Below are 15,452 nucleotides of genomic sequence, written 5' to 3'. Positions count from 1 at the left end.
TGTGTGGATGATCGTGTGATGTCAGAACATGTCAAGCTTGTCATTGTGGAGACAGCTGCCAGAAATCACCACCTCTCCCCTCAGGAACACTATCCTTTGCTCTGTCTGGCTTAATGGCCAGCTACATCACTACACACACACCACCTCAACAAGCGCAGGATAGCAGAGGACAAAAGGAGGACAGACATTAACTCCCGCTCTGATGGATAAAGAGCGTGTGCGTTACTGCGTCCAGACTTTTAACAGAGTTACTGAAGCCCCCGTCATCCTGGAAATTTGTGCAGGCAAAGTAGAAAGCCAGACCGTCAATTACGATTACAGTCATTTTGGGCAATTACCGGCAAGGGCTCAGGTTTCCAAATAAAACACGTAAAGACTCCTCCGGCCCATCTCCTCCGCTTCTTCCTTGATGGTCCTGTGAAGTTGTGTGTGCAGGTGAAACATGATGAACAATATGGATGAACGTCAGGTCATTGATCTCCAGGCGTGGTGAGGTCACAAATACTTGTGGATGGCCTGGCATTGAAACTAGAGTGTGCACAGAATACTGGTAATGTTATACTATAATAATGCTGCTCGTTGAAGAAACAAAGCTCTGTTAGATGATGTACAATCAATTTTTTTTACAACAGTTGGTCAGCAGCTTAATGAAAAGACAATCACCTCACTTTGTCAGTTTAGATATGACTGTATATTGAAGAAAGATCGACTTCCCTGTTTTTATTACAGTATGTTACACTCATAGATGAACAAACTCACTGTGACGTCACCTACAGCCCTGCTAAAGAACAGCTTTGAAGCTAAGCGTGGGGAGTTCTTGGCAGGACCAGAATCATTTTAACTGGATGCTAGTACAAAATAAGGCAAAATAGATGAAGTTGATTGAGGGAGATGAAGCTTAGACAGGCAGCTAGCAATCTGTGGTGGTACTTACATTTCACTCATAGCAGCTATTCCCTTAATTATGCAAAAGAACTCGTCACAGACTGGAGGACACATGACACAAACCTCCAGCTCTCCTTGTCAACAGAAGGTGTGTGAGGAGGTTCTAGTCCTTTAAATTCTTTGCCCCAGTGCTTACACTTCCTGAGGGTACTCAGTCAGAAGCTGCTGGTGTCCTTCTACCGATCCACCACCATTAAGAGCATCCTCGTGGACTGCATTTTAGTGTGGCATGCTGGGTGTTCAGCAGCAGAATCACAAACACTGCAGAAAAAAACAGAGTGTCCACTCCACTCCCTAAAAGACATTGCTAACAGTGGGAGATTCCAACTCTGGTCATCACCTGATTGAACTGTTACTGACTGATGTTACATGTTAATCCAGAATTATCAGTTTGACGCTGTGTATTTTTGTGTCATTTTAAAATGTATTTATGGGTATCATATGGAACAATGTGCTCCAGAGAGAGTCATGGATTCGACCAAAACAACAGTTTCTGTATTCACACCTGCAAAGGTTTAACTAAACAGGTGTTCTATTAATTAAAAATGCTGTGCAATAATACAAGTGTAATTAGGGGAGGGGATTAGGTGTGATATTTACCTTAACAGAGCAGGGTTTGTGCAACATTTAATGGGACTTGAAGCTTGCGCTCAAACCAAATGAAATGAAATGGGGGAAAAAAAGGATTTGTTTGGGGTGATTTTGTCACGTTGTCATATCTGATTTAGTTTCTGGTGTCTAAACACAGCTCTTAAGTTATACCTAAATTCTTCTAAGGCCATATTTAATAATACTTATCTGTTGTTCTTGCATACCTGCATGATTTTTTCAAAAGTTCATGTAACTTGTTATCTGTTGGAAAACAGCCAGACTTTTAAATCTTTCCTGGCTACAAAATGTCTTGCTTGGCAGCCAAAAAGACCTCATCCTGTTGACAGTTAGGCTGCATATGGGCCAGCAAACAAAACCTCTACATCAAATTTACTATTATTGACTAAATGATGCATGACTGTAGAGAACTAGAGACAATATTATTATATTATATGACCTTATGTATGTGTACATTTACACTTTTGTTTTAATGACATAGCATCTTTTATTGGCATGTCAGCTTTTCTTAGCTTACCCTGGCACTGATAGTAGTGACCTTAAAAACGTGTTATAGTTGGTTCACTGTGTTTTTTCTGTTCAAAGCATCAGTCCCCAGCTCAATTGGCTTTCATCGATTCTCACAGTAACACTCAAAACAACTCAAAACTGATCAGAAAATAACTAAGTCAACAAATGTTGGCAATCAGCACCCAGACGGAGCTGTACTACCTCAAAGCGAGTGTTTGTGTCTGCAGTTTTGGTGCAAAGTGCTTTAATATTTGTATTGAACAGACAAACAATACCTCCTCCACATGCGCTGGCTGCCAACAATTACAGCTCCTGCCAGTACCTCTGGCTTCTGTTGTTTAGCAGTCCTGCCATCTGCAGACCCCTTAACACCAGCCTCACCACACACACAATAACACACACACTGCCTCAGATGAAGTACTGTGCTCTGGCTTTTGAAATAATAGGGAAAATATTATCATTAATATTTTTTGTTAGCAGCAGTCCTCCTATTTCAACACCAGATTTCAGCAGGAGAATGTTTAAGTGATTTTATTAAAATGCTCATTATTGGAGTGTTTGGAGAGCAAACACATTGGCAGACAAATGGAGGGTACATGTAAGATCATACCATCCCTTTCTCTCCCTCAGCCTCAGCCCAAATAAACAACAGACCTCTGTGTGAATTAGAGACTAAAAAATGAAACTAAATAGCGAGAAAATAAATGTGAAAAACAGTCAAATGTAGGAAACCTGGCTTTAAAATGTAGCCACGGGGAGTGTTACAGAGGCAGTCCTAGTGATTGCGTGACTGTGGACTCATTTTACTTTGTGACAATGAAAGCAGATTAATGATGAGGCTTTAGCTGATGACGTTTTTTTTGAGTGTATCCAGCTCCTGCTCTCCTTCAACATCCAGATAACTCTTCTTTATTCTTTGGGATGCTGAGGTGACATGTGGATGTTGCCATTCTGTAAGACATTAATGTGCCTTCTTACATGAGACAAAAAAATTGCTTTCACTTGTGGCACGTATTTGTGCCGATAACAGGAATTCTGCAGGCACAAAGATCAGATTAACCTGAAAACGAAGTAACCCCCCCTCTAACAAAGCTATGCAGCTGCTCTCCAGGTCTCTTCTCTGAGCCAGACAGCTGCTGTTTAGTCATTTCTCCTCCTGTTCAGTTGTGATGGAGTTTGGTTGCCGGCTCAGTCGGGGACAGATAACTGTTACGCCTCCGCTCAGTTTGGCTCGGCTCATCTCAGTTTATTTCAGCTCCCACTCAGGGATATTCAGACGGACAAACCCGGCCCACTCCTGCACACTATGTATCTACCTACTGAACTTCATTAGTCGCATATTTCACGTTTTTTTTGACACTGTGTAGGTGTTTTGTTGCATGCATATTGTGACCTTCCAAAAAAGTTGCCCATCATCACATATGTTCAGTCAAACTCTGTGACAGACTGTGCCACATTTTTGAGGCAGTTCCATAGTGGCAGCTCATTGTCTGCAGATGAGGAGCTTTCTCAATTGCTCCTAACATCTCTGCTCTCCCATCAGAGACCTTCAGACACACAACATCTGGTTTATGCCATTCAGAGGTCAGTGAGACTCCTGGAGTGAGAGTGGGTGTTTGCTCCTTGTAGCCCCATTTCCTCCCTGCTTCTGACTTATATGTGATTGCAGTTTTGTGGCGGAGAGGTTCAGTTGTGGGAGAGAGAAAGAATAGGGTGATATCAGTGATTTAGAGCTGGAGAAGTCAGAATAAACAACCAGACATAAATCATACCCAGACAGGAGTGGGTGATTGCCTTGCTCTCTTAGTTTTACATGTTTCAGATGTGTATAATACAAGGTCGGTTGGTATGATGATATTTCCAGTGTATTCTAACGCACAGGTCAGTGTTGTCTGTAAAACTTTTATACAGCAAATTTATTAAAATGAGATCTGACTGAGGTCATTTTGAAGAAATGACATAATTACTAATAATCCAGCACAAGCTCAGTGTCTTTAGGCTGGCTGTAATAGGGAGGCACTGAAACCTATCAGTCAATGGACAAGAATCAGGGTACACCCTAGACAGCTTGCTAGTCTGTTTCACAGCTAATATAGAGACAAACAACCAGTCACACTCGAACCTATGGCCAGTTCAGAGTCTTCAGTTAATCTAACGTGCATGTCTTTGGTATATAGAAGGAAGCCTGAGCATCCAGAGAAAACCCAACTAGTCCCCAATCAGATCTGAACCTGTATAATCTCGCTGTGTGGCAGCATTGCAACATCACCATGTTGGCCCACATGCCAATCATATTATATTAAATTCTAAATGTATGTGTATTTAGGATGTGGACACTTTAATAGACAGGTGTGTGCTCTCACAGGTGGCTAGCCTGTCTCTGCACTCAAACTCCATCCCCACACCCATTTCTGGATTGGCTGAGAGTCAGGCAGACTCTCACACATTGCCAAGACGATGTAGGCTGGAGTTTGTTTCCGTCATCTTCACCTTCTGTAGGAGTCTTACGTCAGTAAAATTGCATTTTACCAAAAAATAAACCTTTCAATTACTTAGTTTCAGATCAACATAATGGACTAAATTCTCAATAATATTTATTTAGTGAATTACATAAACTGTTATGTGTTGTTTCCTTTGTTCATTCTGCCTGATTAATTGAATTAAACACTTATTGGTATGATTAATTAACCATTTGTGGGTTTAAAATCCCAGTGCTGCTGCCAAGTCAAATGCCTGCTGACAGCTATTCCCTATGTGCCATAACCGTCTCTGCACGGTGCCCCTAAAACCATTGCACATGAGACCAGCCCCCAACCCTTGCACATACACACACACACACACACAACCTCTAACAGGCACTTCTAAAGATCCCGATGCCCTTTTATTAACCTTATTAAAGTTAACTGTGTTATTCCACGCCTCACCTGCATGTTCTATCAAGGTTTACAGCCCCCGCACAGCATTTAAAGGTAAGGGTGGTTCAGCCATGCACAGCTGCGGAGGAGGTGGCCGATACTCGCATGAAAGACTACACATGGAAATCTTTTGAAAGGGACAACGCTTTTACCAGATACACTAATAACTCTCTGGCAATGTGTGTGCATGTTTGTGCAGGCGCGATAAATGAAAAATTCTAGCCGTCTTATTCCCTCTAATCTTGAAACACCCCTGCTGGGGGAGGTGATGGCTCTATCATGACACCAGGTAATGCAGTGAAGCCCTCTGTGGCCTCCATTTTTGTTTTGCTATACACAGTCACTGTTGTATCAAAAATGCAATCGCAGAAACACAAATAATGTGAGTGATATGATAAGAATATGCTGTTTTTTTTTTCTCTGTCAAGGTTAACAGTACATTTTTCCATCCTGATGTCAAGAATCCTGAGCATCTGGTCCTTAGTCAGTTTCAACTCATGGGAGACATTAGGGAGGGCTGGGGGAGGACTCTGCCTGTGCTGGGAGGGGGGGTGGCGGTGGATCCTCTGGGGGAGCTTCCAGCGATTTGTCGTGGTCGATGGCCAGTAGCCGGCTTGATGCCGCAGTGATACAGTACCGAAACACAAGGATTTGTTGCCACTGGAAGAGCTCCCTGTTTCCAGTTACATCAGAACTAAAAATTTCCACATCTTTTTTGTATATAAAAAAAAAATAAAAACACAGTCAAAGGAAGCAGACGTAAAAAGAGAAAAGTTGACTGATACTTTTATTTGTTTGAAAAATTCTTTCTCTTTTCGTTGAGGTAGGCTGACATCCTCCATCCTTCTCTTCCAAAGCACACAGGGTACTAAATCGGTCATTGGTGGGCAGGACATGCTCACTTGCATTAGAAAGAAGCTGAAAACAGCTTTACAGGCCATGTGCTCTGTTTGACAACCTGGCTGTGGGATGTTGAGTAATGCGCTGCATCTTGGACACTGAGACAGAAAGATTCATTGTTAATTTTAAGCTGTTATTAATGTATGAAGCCTTTCAGTTGGTATTGACATGTCTGCATCTAATGCCGCTGTTATTGCTGTCGTAAACAGAGGTGGCAGGTAATTTGGATCTGGCCGGGGTTATTGTGGATTCTGTGTCTTGTCTGCCATGTTAGAGGGAGCCTAGTCTGCTTAAATTGGGCCAAACAGCAGCCTTTCATCTCCATCTGGGGGAGAGAGAGAGAGGTTCTGGATGGCCAAACTCAGCCTTCCCAGCAGACTTTAGGACCTTTTCTTCCAGAATCCAGCAAACTGGCACTTTGCTACGCTCTCGATCTTCCACATCTCATATATCTGTCTTTATCCGCGATGCTGTCTGTCATCATGTTTGCGTCTGCCCAAATATTCCTAACCTTTTGTCTCCTCTCCATGTTTAGTTTCTTTCCTTACATTATATATCATTCGCTGGTTTTTTTACGGAAAGTGTGACAGGAGGGCAGCTTAGCTACTCAGAATTGGACAAGATACCAAGTTCCCTTTTCGTTACTTCATGCAGGTGCATCCACTCAAGCCTCACTTGTCTGCAGTGTGACCGCTAAAACCGTTGTAGTCGAGATTATACGGGCTCCTCAGGTGGTGAATGGATCCTGCAGACTGTATGCATTCAATTATGTTGATTAGACTTGTCCTTTTGTCCTGGGCTCTGTTTTCAGTGTGTTGACAGCCCTTTGAAGTGTGAAGGTGTGTCGAAGCATGGACAGGTGAAGCATTTAATACATGATATTTGATGGCATGTTGAAATCTTTTTGAAAAGCTTGGCCTGTTCTGGCTCTGATAAAGTTCTGTAGCCTGTTTTTTTGTTGTTTTTTTTGCTCCCTGTGAATGAGGCATGATCTCAACATGAGCCATGGATTCTTTGTAGACCCTGCGATGACATACATCCAGAGTTCAGACTGCGGTAGTGAAACAGTCGATATATGATTGGAGTGACGGTTGATTGCACCTGGTCTGGCCCACGATTACTTGCTGAAGTCATTTTTCCGTGCTGAGGAGCTCTAACTAACATCTTGCAAAAGCCACTCACTTTTTTTTACTCTATCTCAAATGAGGGAGTTATTCAGAGACCGTGACATTGAAATATCATTGAAGATGATATTGGAGGGTTCCATCTTCTGACCTTATTTAATGTGGAGAGTCGGTTGGGTTTTGGAGCTTGTAATGGGAGGCTTGTGGGCTTGAATAAGGCACAAACTCCTGCTGTTATGCTCCAGGGCTATGCTTTATATATCACCTCTCCACATGCTCTTCCATGGTCTACCAATGTTGTAGAACCCTGCTGGACTCTTTGAAGGTTAAAGGACACAGCGTCTGCTTATGTCTTGTAATAACATAATTTTATGTCTGCTAGATGATGCTGCAGGATCACTTAATCTGCCATTGCTGCTATTCGCTGCTCTGTTTTAGTACAAGGAAAGACCTGTCCTGTGATATACCTAAACCTCTCCTTTTGTTTGGCACCTAAGGTTAAATCTGTCTTCCCACACACTGTCTGTCTAGACCTTCTCCCTTCAGGACAACAGGACAAAAGGACACAGGGATGACATTTTTTTTTTTACCTGACCTGACATTTATTAGTACTTTCCGGCTTCACAAATGAACATCAGTTTTACATTTTTTTTAACAGAAGTAAATATTTAATGTTAACGACATACATATTTGTGTTTAGACCTGTATCTTGCTTTGCACCCATCCATACTGGATCATGGAGTCATGTACAGTTGTACATCCTTGTAGTAACTTTTAGCCTCTCGGTAAGATATGTAAAAGCTTTAAAAAGTCATAGGTAATTGTGCCACAGAATAAAACCTCATGAACGGAATGCATTCATCAGCACAATGACTTGAGGACAAGGGGACCAGATGTGCAAAATCCGAACCCATTTCCAGGTTCTTCCTGTCACTGAAAGCCATCATCCTCATTCTTTTCATGATTTTCCTTTTCATCCCTGTCTTTGGTGCCATCATTCCTCTTTAATCGGGTATTATTGTGTCTATATGTGCCTCAGATGTTTCTTTTCTTGCTTCAGTTCCTCGTTCTCTGTCTCCATCTTCCCTTGCTGTGCTTGAGGCAGCTCCACCCCCTCACTCTCAACTGAAGAGCGAGGAGGTAAATCAAGCCTCGAGTGGATTAGTCTACACAGTCTGCAGCTGCTGCTTCTCTTGCTGCCACCCGCGTCTGCCACCATTTTTCTCTGCAGTTGCCGCCGCGCAGACATGTTCACAAGGCAGTGTATGAAATACTGACCTGCTAAGAAAAAGCTCCCACATGTCGCAATGCCTCCCCCTCTCCCAGCAGTCTGAGCTGAGCCTTATGAACATTGTGCTCTCTATATATTGCTGAAAGATATATGAAGGGAAGTCAATAACTTATTCAGCACCTGGGAGAAAGGGGGAGAAAATGGAGTCAGAACCCAGTGTTCATTTCCTGTATTTGAACAAGTTCATTTTAGACAGACAGACAGTTTGTCTTTAGATATAATAAGAAGGAAGTGGGCTCCCTCAGCATCAGCGCTCATTACAGTCTAACATGTGAAGGTGCGGATAGGCTGATAAATTTTTGCAGCATGTAAGCAGTGCTGAAATTACACTGTCATTGGAAGGGTGATATTTTACAAACATTTGTCATTTCCTTGTCCTTAGAAGCCCCTGAGGTTGTTGACCTACATGTGCATCATGTTTAATGCATTTCTTTGTCTGGGTTTTTTTTTTGTGTGTGTTTTACATAAAGAGGATCTGTGAAAAACAGTTATTTTCTTTGACCACTGTGGAGGCGTAAGAGGGGAAGTGCTGTTTGGCAGTTAAAGTGGTCACTTCCTCCGCTTCAGAGGCCCCAGCCTCTCCGATTTCTCTGAAGATTGTTTCAGCTATCCTGTGCAACATCACGCTGCATTTCAGGACCTTTAGACTGGGCTGGTCCTGCACTAACCACAACAGAACCTAGTGGTCCACTACTATTCACTGCCAGGTCCACTACACACAGCTGCCGCACTAGAGGGTCCAGAATAGTCTGGCCAAAACAAATCAAATGAAGCCAGACCAGCCCTACGAGAAACGAGCTGGTCCACCCTTTGGTGGTGAAGAGTTGGCTCCGTCCTGTTTTGTTTCTTCTTCTTTCCCCCTCTCTCATTTTGTATCTCACTGTTTGCATGTACACGGTCTGTACATCTGGCCCAGGATTTATTTCTTTCCACTTTTTATAGTGTCCACACACAGTGATTTTACCACTCTTGTGGTTGTTGTTTGGCTCATTTCCTCTCTCTCTCTTTCAGCCTCCATCTCTCCTCCTCCTTGCTTGTCCACCCATACTCTCTTATATTTAATTTCAGAGTCCTTGTTTAGCTCATGGCTCCTGTAAAGCTCGTACTGTTGTTGTTTGAAACTGGGTTTTTTCTAGGTCACAGGGTTCAGCCTGACACAGTGACCCTGGTACAGTTGTAGCATTTCGTTTATCTTTTTTTCCCATTTTGTTATTTTTTTTCTAACCAGCTAATGGAGATGATGTGTTTCCCATAATGTGCCATTGGCCTGTTTAGGTTTTCTCAGCATGCACAAGGAAGAGTCGTTGTCAGAAAGAATAAAGGATTGAGTCACTGAGAGTGTAGACAGGAGGGGAGACTTCGCACCTGGGGAGAAAAATGCTTTGGGACTCTTGCTCTCCTCTCATTCCCTCCTACCAGTATCTCAGCTCCGCCAAGAGTAATGACATTACCATATCTCTTCCCCCCCCACTCTCCCTGCCCTTCCTAAACCCATCACCTCATCTCATGTCCCTTTAAATCCCTATTTTAATATATTATGTGAGATGTTCTGCAGGGAGTTCCAAGTTGTAAATGACTGAGGGGGCCAGCTGCCCTCAGGCAGTTTGTGTTAGCTAAAAAGCAAACTTTCAGGTGATGAGGCCCCCAGAAGCAGGCACTGCATGATCACATATACACTGAATTTTCAGTAATAAGATATGATGCGCTAACACTACACAGAATCCATGCTGGGGGGCAGGAGATCTGAGCTACATATCATCTTGATATATCCTGTGTGTCTACTCAAAGATCTCAGAGACCTTAATCACCTATGGAATGGAAAGCATAGGGTTCAGAGTGGCACATGACAATCCATCTACCAAATGCCCAGCAGCAGCTGCAGCAGAGCATGACATGAGCTAAGTTATTGCTTTGCCAAACATCCTGAGCTGCCAGCACACACTTGCTCTAACCCGGTCAGAGACCGCCAGTCAGTCATTCATCCAGCCAACGACGTCAACCATTGTTTTCAATCAATCATCTTCAGCCTGGTTGCGCCTTGTGGTGCTTTTTTTTTTTCTCTCTCCGTGCTCTCTTTCGCTCTGTCCTCGGATGAAAGACACTCTCACAGAGGTAGCCAAGCCGCTCCAGTTTGTTTTGACGTTTCAATGGCTCCACCGTGAATGTGTTTAGAGTTTCTTCACTTGATCAGTGTTTAGTTCAAAGGGTTTCAAGCATCATGTGGTTGTCAATTTGGGGGGCCTTTTTCTGGTGCATTAGTAAAGGAGGTCTTTGATGCCTATAGCCCAGCTTGACTATAGTCTATATGGGTCTGACCTTTAATGCATCCCCTGGTTTAGTGAATCAGAGCCATGCTGAGGACCAGAACTGAGCAACAAACAAGAATCTCTACTACTCTCCATCAGTCCCACTCCAGGACTCTGTTGTGTTTGGAAGAAGCCCCACTCCCTCACTGGTTTTGTGCTCTCTCTCTCTCTCTCCCTGAGTGCTTCACCTCCCCTCTGCTTAATCTTGAAAACATCAGCTCCCCAGTCTGGTTCTTTTTAAATTGAATTTGAAATATTCATTCCTTTTATAAGCTGGGTTAGTAAACCCTGAAAGGCCTGGTGGATTTCAGCATGTGTTGTTCTGAGAGGATTCAGATTCAGTTTTGGGCCTGCCATGAACCTTGTTTCCTTCACTGCCACTAGGATCAGTCTTTGGGTCATGGCCTGTATGTGGGTCTGGATAAATGCAAACGTCTTTGGTTCATTTTCTGTTTATGACATCAGTTGGTCTACATTTCGCTTCAAACCTTTACACGCGAAAAGGTTATTTCAGAACAACTCAGTTCCATTATTGTCAACAAAAAAACGGTGACATGCCCATCAGAACAGCCACAGAGACAATTTACCTTCCTCCAAAAACTTCTGTTTAACAAACACACGTGCACTTTACTCAAGTGTTTAGAGGCTGAGAATGTGTGTGGATGGAAATCCTCCCGAGGCATGTGTGCCATCTGTTTACTAAAAAAACAAAAAGATGGTTCATATTGAACTTTTCAACTGATCAAAAACTAGTGGAATTTCTAGTGTGCCCAACATTGAGTTTTTGGAGTTGTTTCTAATTGGGGACAGCAGTGTTCCTCAAACAACAGGAAAAGGCTGGGACAAAAGCGGGAAGTAGAGGCTGGGGGGGAAATACTTTATTGCCTCTGTTTCCTTTTGGTTTTAGGGACAAGCAAACAGTCTGGTTAGTAGATTTTTAAAATGTGTTCTTTGACTGTATGTGTGTGTTTGGGTGTTTGAATCGTTACGCTCGTAAACAGCTCTTCTTAAATTTCTGCCCTCTGTGTGTCTGTGTGTGCATGTATGCACTAATGCCTCCTGTTGCCATGTTAACCCTCTGTTTCCTCTTCCCTCCTCTGCAGGTCTGTACGAGCTGCTGGCAGCCCTGCCATCACAGCTGCAGCCTCATGTCAGCCGGCCTGAGGACAACACCTTCCTTCAGGATATGTTTGGAGAGAAAAGCCTCCACTCGCTTGTTAAGGTAATACAAAATGAACTTATTTATGGTTTTTCTTTCTTGTATCTGTGGTGCTTTTGGCAGGAAAGGGGAATTTACACTTTTCAAAACAACAACAATGATGAAATAGAACACACAAATATCATAGATCATATCAAACAAAGATCATATAGACTACAGAAGTTGTTACTTCTTTAGTCAGTATAGAGCAAGGATGGAGCGATATGGTCCTGTTCCTTAGAATTATCTGGCAGCCGAGCTCTGAACAGGCAATGTCCCTTTACCTGTTCCCTAAACACTGGGAATAACAATTATCCAGATGTGACAACATGAAAGAATAAATGGTCTGGTTTAGGTAAAAAAAAAAAATCGTAAACTTTTGCAATGATCGGAAGTATGTATGTATGGTTTGGGTGGCTGAATAAAAAAGACCTCAAAGCTAAAAGATGTTTTGTGGCATCTGATGTTTGATGTCAGAAAGCTATGGAAAAATGATCAGTCAGGGGAACATTGTCACCCAGGGAAATGATACAGGACCAAGCACGGAACCCGGGGGAACACCCCTAGTGTATATGAACAAAAGCAACAGAGGCTGAAGGCCAGACAGAAACTAAACATGAAACTTTGCTTTGTTGAATGTTGTCCGCCTTACTCAACTTTACAGTCACATCCTTCCTGTCGTGGGACAGAATGCGATCCCTCTTTACCCCCACCTGAGCTGACCTCTCATGTTCACATGAAAAGACACGCGTGCACTTTTGCTTGATATTGCTTTATTCATCCTCCTTCCTTTCAGCCTCATTCATAGATTATAAAGTTTATTGTCATTCCAACAGTCTACCCACCAAGAGCTCCTTCCTCCCACTCTATCAGCGGGAATAGGCTTGTGGTTTGGTTACTGCTGCCTGTTAAACTGGATAGCTGCAGACTTGGGGTGGAAGATGAGCACACTTGATATCTTTATAAGCTAGCAGACAGACTGAAGTAATGAATGTAACACATTCGGTCTGTCTCCCATAACCTCATCTTCACAAGTGATGCTCCGCAATCTGCAGCCCATCTCCTTCTAGTCCTTCTGCTTTAGACAGGGAATGGAGGGTTTTTGTTAGAGGGGGTTTATTTACTGTAAAATAGTTTGAAATTTTTAGTTATCTGCTAAAATACATACAAGACTGCCTCTCCTCTTTCAGTAATTCACAGACTGAGAGTGTGTTATGGCTCAGTTCCATAAAAAAACAACTTTAATTGAGCAACATTTGACTGCATCCTTTTATATGGTCTCCATTTTAAAAGAATACCCAACACTGTTTTCATATGCTGGCATGATGTATTTCTCCCTTTGGTGGTCTCCCTTCCTCCCGCCAGAGTCATTATGTCACAGAGACAATTGAGAGAGAAAAATCGACATAATTTTCAACCCTCCCTTTAAAAGAAAGCTTTTCTGTGTAAGCATGTTTGTTCAGGATCCAGGGTTGTAATGCGCCAATGTGAGCGTGTAAAAGTGCCTGAATTATGGCATACCTCAGACGCTGAAGTAAAGCCCTAATGTCGGGACTTGAGGAAACCAGAAGGGTTTCATTTGATGCCTGGATTGTTATAGATGGCCAGAGAATAAGGCATCTTGAACATGGATAATGATGGGCAGGGCCTGTGCATGTTCAGGCTCTCATTCTCTCTGGCCCCAAAGAAAACACTGCTTAGTGTGGGGCAGATGGGCTGATGCTAATGAAGGTGGCATTATGTTTCTGTAATATTTAGCCAGGCATAAGGGTGGAGCTCACAGACTCTACCTAGCCTTCTAACCACCTCTGATTATACCTAGCTAATCTTTCACAGGGAACTCAAAAGGGGAAGATGCCAGGGCTCATATGAGTGCTGTGCAGTGGGTTTCTACATTGAAATGCTCCCTGGGCGAGACCCAGGGGAGCACCCTGAGGATAGATCATACTGAACAGCACAGGAACGACCTGCGCCCCCCTTCTCGCACCCAATTTGCCAATTCCCCTCACAGTGATATGATCAATAATAACCACTTAGCAATGCAGATCATTTTTTTTGTGCTCGTGCCGTTCCTCATGTGATGCCGCCTTGGACGGCTACCCTGTTTGCAGATGCCAAAAACCACTACTGGTGGTGTGTCAGCACAGAACATTTTGAAGAACATGCCAGTACTGGATTGTGGCTTGAAGCTATTGTAAAGAGCCCAATGAGGACATCCAATGCTTAATGTCAGAAAGAAAAAAGAAATCCATCATTTTCAGTGGAGTCAGTGGAACACAGTCACACAAATAAAGCATATAAATACTGGGGGAGCCCTAGCTTGTATGAAAAAACAAATAAAAACAAAACAAAAAACTACAACAAAGGCTAGAGGCCTCAATGTGCAACCTTGCTGCTTTGAGTGTTGTCTGCTTTACTCTCCTTTACAGTCACACCCTTCCGTCATTGGACAGAAGAGAATCTTTAGTATCCTAACTAAAAGCCTTTCCTTTATTCTTTCCGGTAGAGGTACATATTCCTGAACTGTGTGTCACAACAGGTGGAGCTGGAGAATCTTTGAGTCCTGGTTTGCTTAGAGTCTTCTGAGGAGTCTTCAGGAGGGCATTTTAAATCTTGGGCTAAAATTTTTGTCTGTAAATAGAGATGGACGGCATGATAGCCCTCCAAAAGTGAGGCCAAAACATCATGATTGCCCCCGGTGGTTGTCTGCTGTATAAGTCATAAACCTGCCTTTACTGTGTTGGTTTGTGATGGTTTATGCCTCGTTAGCTAGTTCTTGTCATGCTGATTTGTGTGCAAGTGGCTCAACGCAGAAGTGGGTGAGTGTTTGGGTTGAACAGCAATGATAGTCTTGCCCTCACAGCCCTGAATAATGAAATACTTCAACATAACATCCAAGAGCCACCTTGTGTCTTTATATAAACCTTTTGCTAAGCTTCTCATTCTCTCTCATTTTAAGTGGAGAGAAACTGAGCTGCTTTTAGCGTCTCTTGTCGTTAACACAAAGGCATAAGTGGAAACTACCCTGCTCCAGACAAGCAGAACTGTGTGTTTCCTCTGCTTTCTACTTGGTACTGAGATGTGAGCCAGCCTGTCAACAAGAGAGCCAAATGGACAGACTTTGAAACACACAGAACAACCATCTCACCTTACAGCAGAGAGACGCAACATTCAGGTGAACATGGCTAACATCAGTGGCACACCATTAATAAAACCTTAATTGTCCTCTTCCTCTAAAACCCCACCAACAAATCTCCACAGATTCCACCTTTTACTCCACAAGGCTGTGAAGGGGATACTTTGGGAAAGGCTAAACAGTGAAGAGAAAACACACACACATCATGTTAATCTGACAGACTCTGCAACCCTGCCCACTCATATGGAAACACTCAAGCCTCACCTGGGTAATTATGGCGCATCAGTTACTGGTCATTCTGCCTGGAGTGAGAGCAAAAGACCAAAGGAGGAAGTGTAAGAGACTGAAAAGAGAGACGAGAAGAAGGAAGAGCAGATCAGACCCACATAAACCAGGTTTTTTCTGTCTCGCCTCGGCTGTCCTTGTCAGATGTTTCAGACAGCCCCTCATAGCCCTTGTAATCCCATTATGTCTTAGAGATTAAACAAATGTTTTCTATCATCTTTCAGCAGATGACA

General features: G+C 43.0%; 1 protein-coding gene across 2 annotated transcripts in view; it reads left to right on the top strand.

Moving 5' to 3' along the window:
• The window catches only part of mpp7a (MAGUK p55 scaffold protein 7a), a 112,552-nt gene that overhangs the window by 26,223 nt on the left and 70,877 nt on the right, over window positions 1-15,452 (top strand). Inside the window, exons 1-2 of one of the 2 annotated variants that reach the window (XM_028433268.1) lie at window positions 11,513-11,525; window positions 11,704-11,822. In XM_028433268.1, the coding sequence (XP_028289069.1) occupies window positions 11,787-11,822 (36 nt within the window). In that variant the 5' untranslated portion in view covers window positions 11,513-11,525; window positions 11,704-11,786. Of the gene's footprint in view, window positions 1-11,512; window positions 11,526-11,703; window positions 11,823-15,452 lie in introns of those variants that run through there. The other variant, XM_028433267.1, reaches the window with a different exon arrangement.

Source organism: Parambassis ranga, chromosome 20 (assembly GCF_900634625.1).
Source record: "Parambassis ranga chromosome 20, fParRan2.1, whole genome shotgun sequence".
NCBI classification, from domain to species: Eukaryota; Metazoa; Chordata; class Actinopteri; family Ambassidae; genus Parambassis; species Parambassis ranga.
This window is presented reverse-complemented; position numbering and strand designations above follow the sequence as displayed.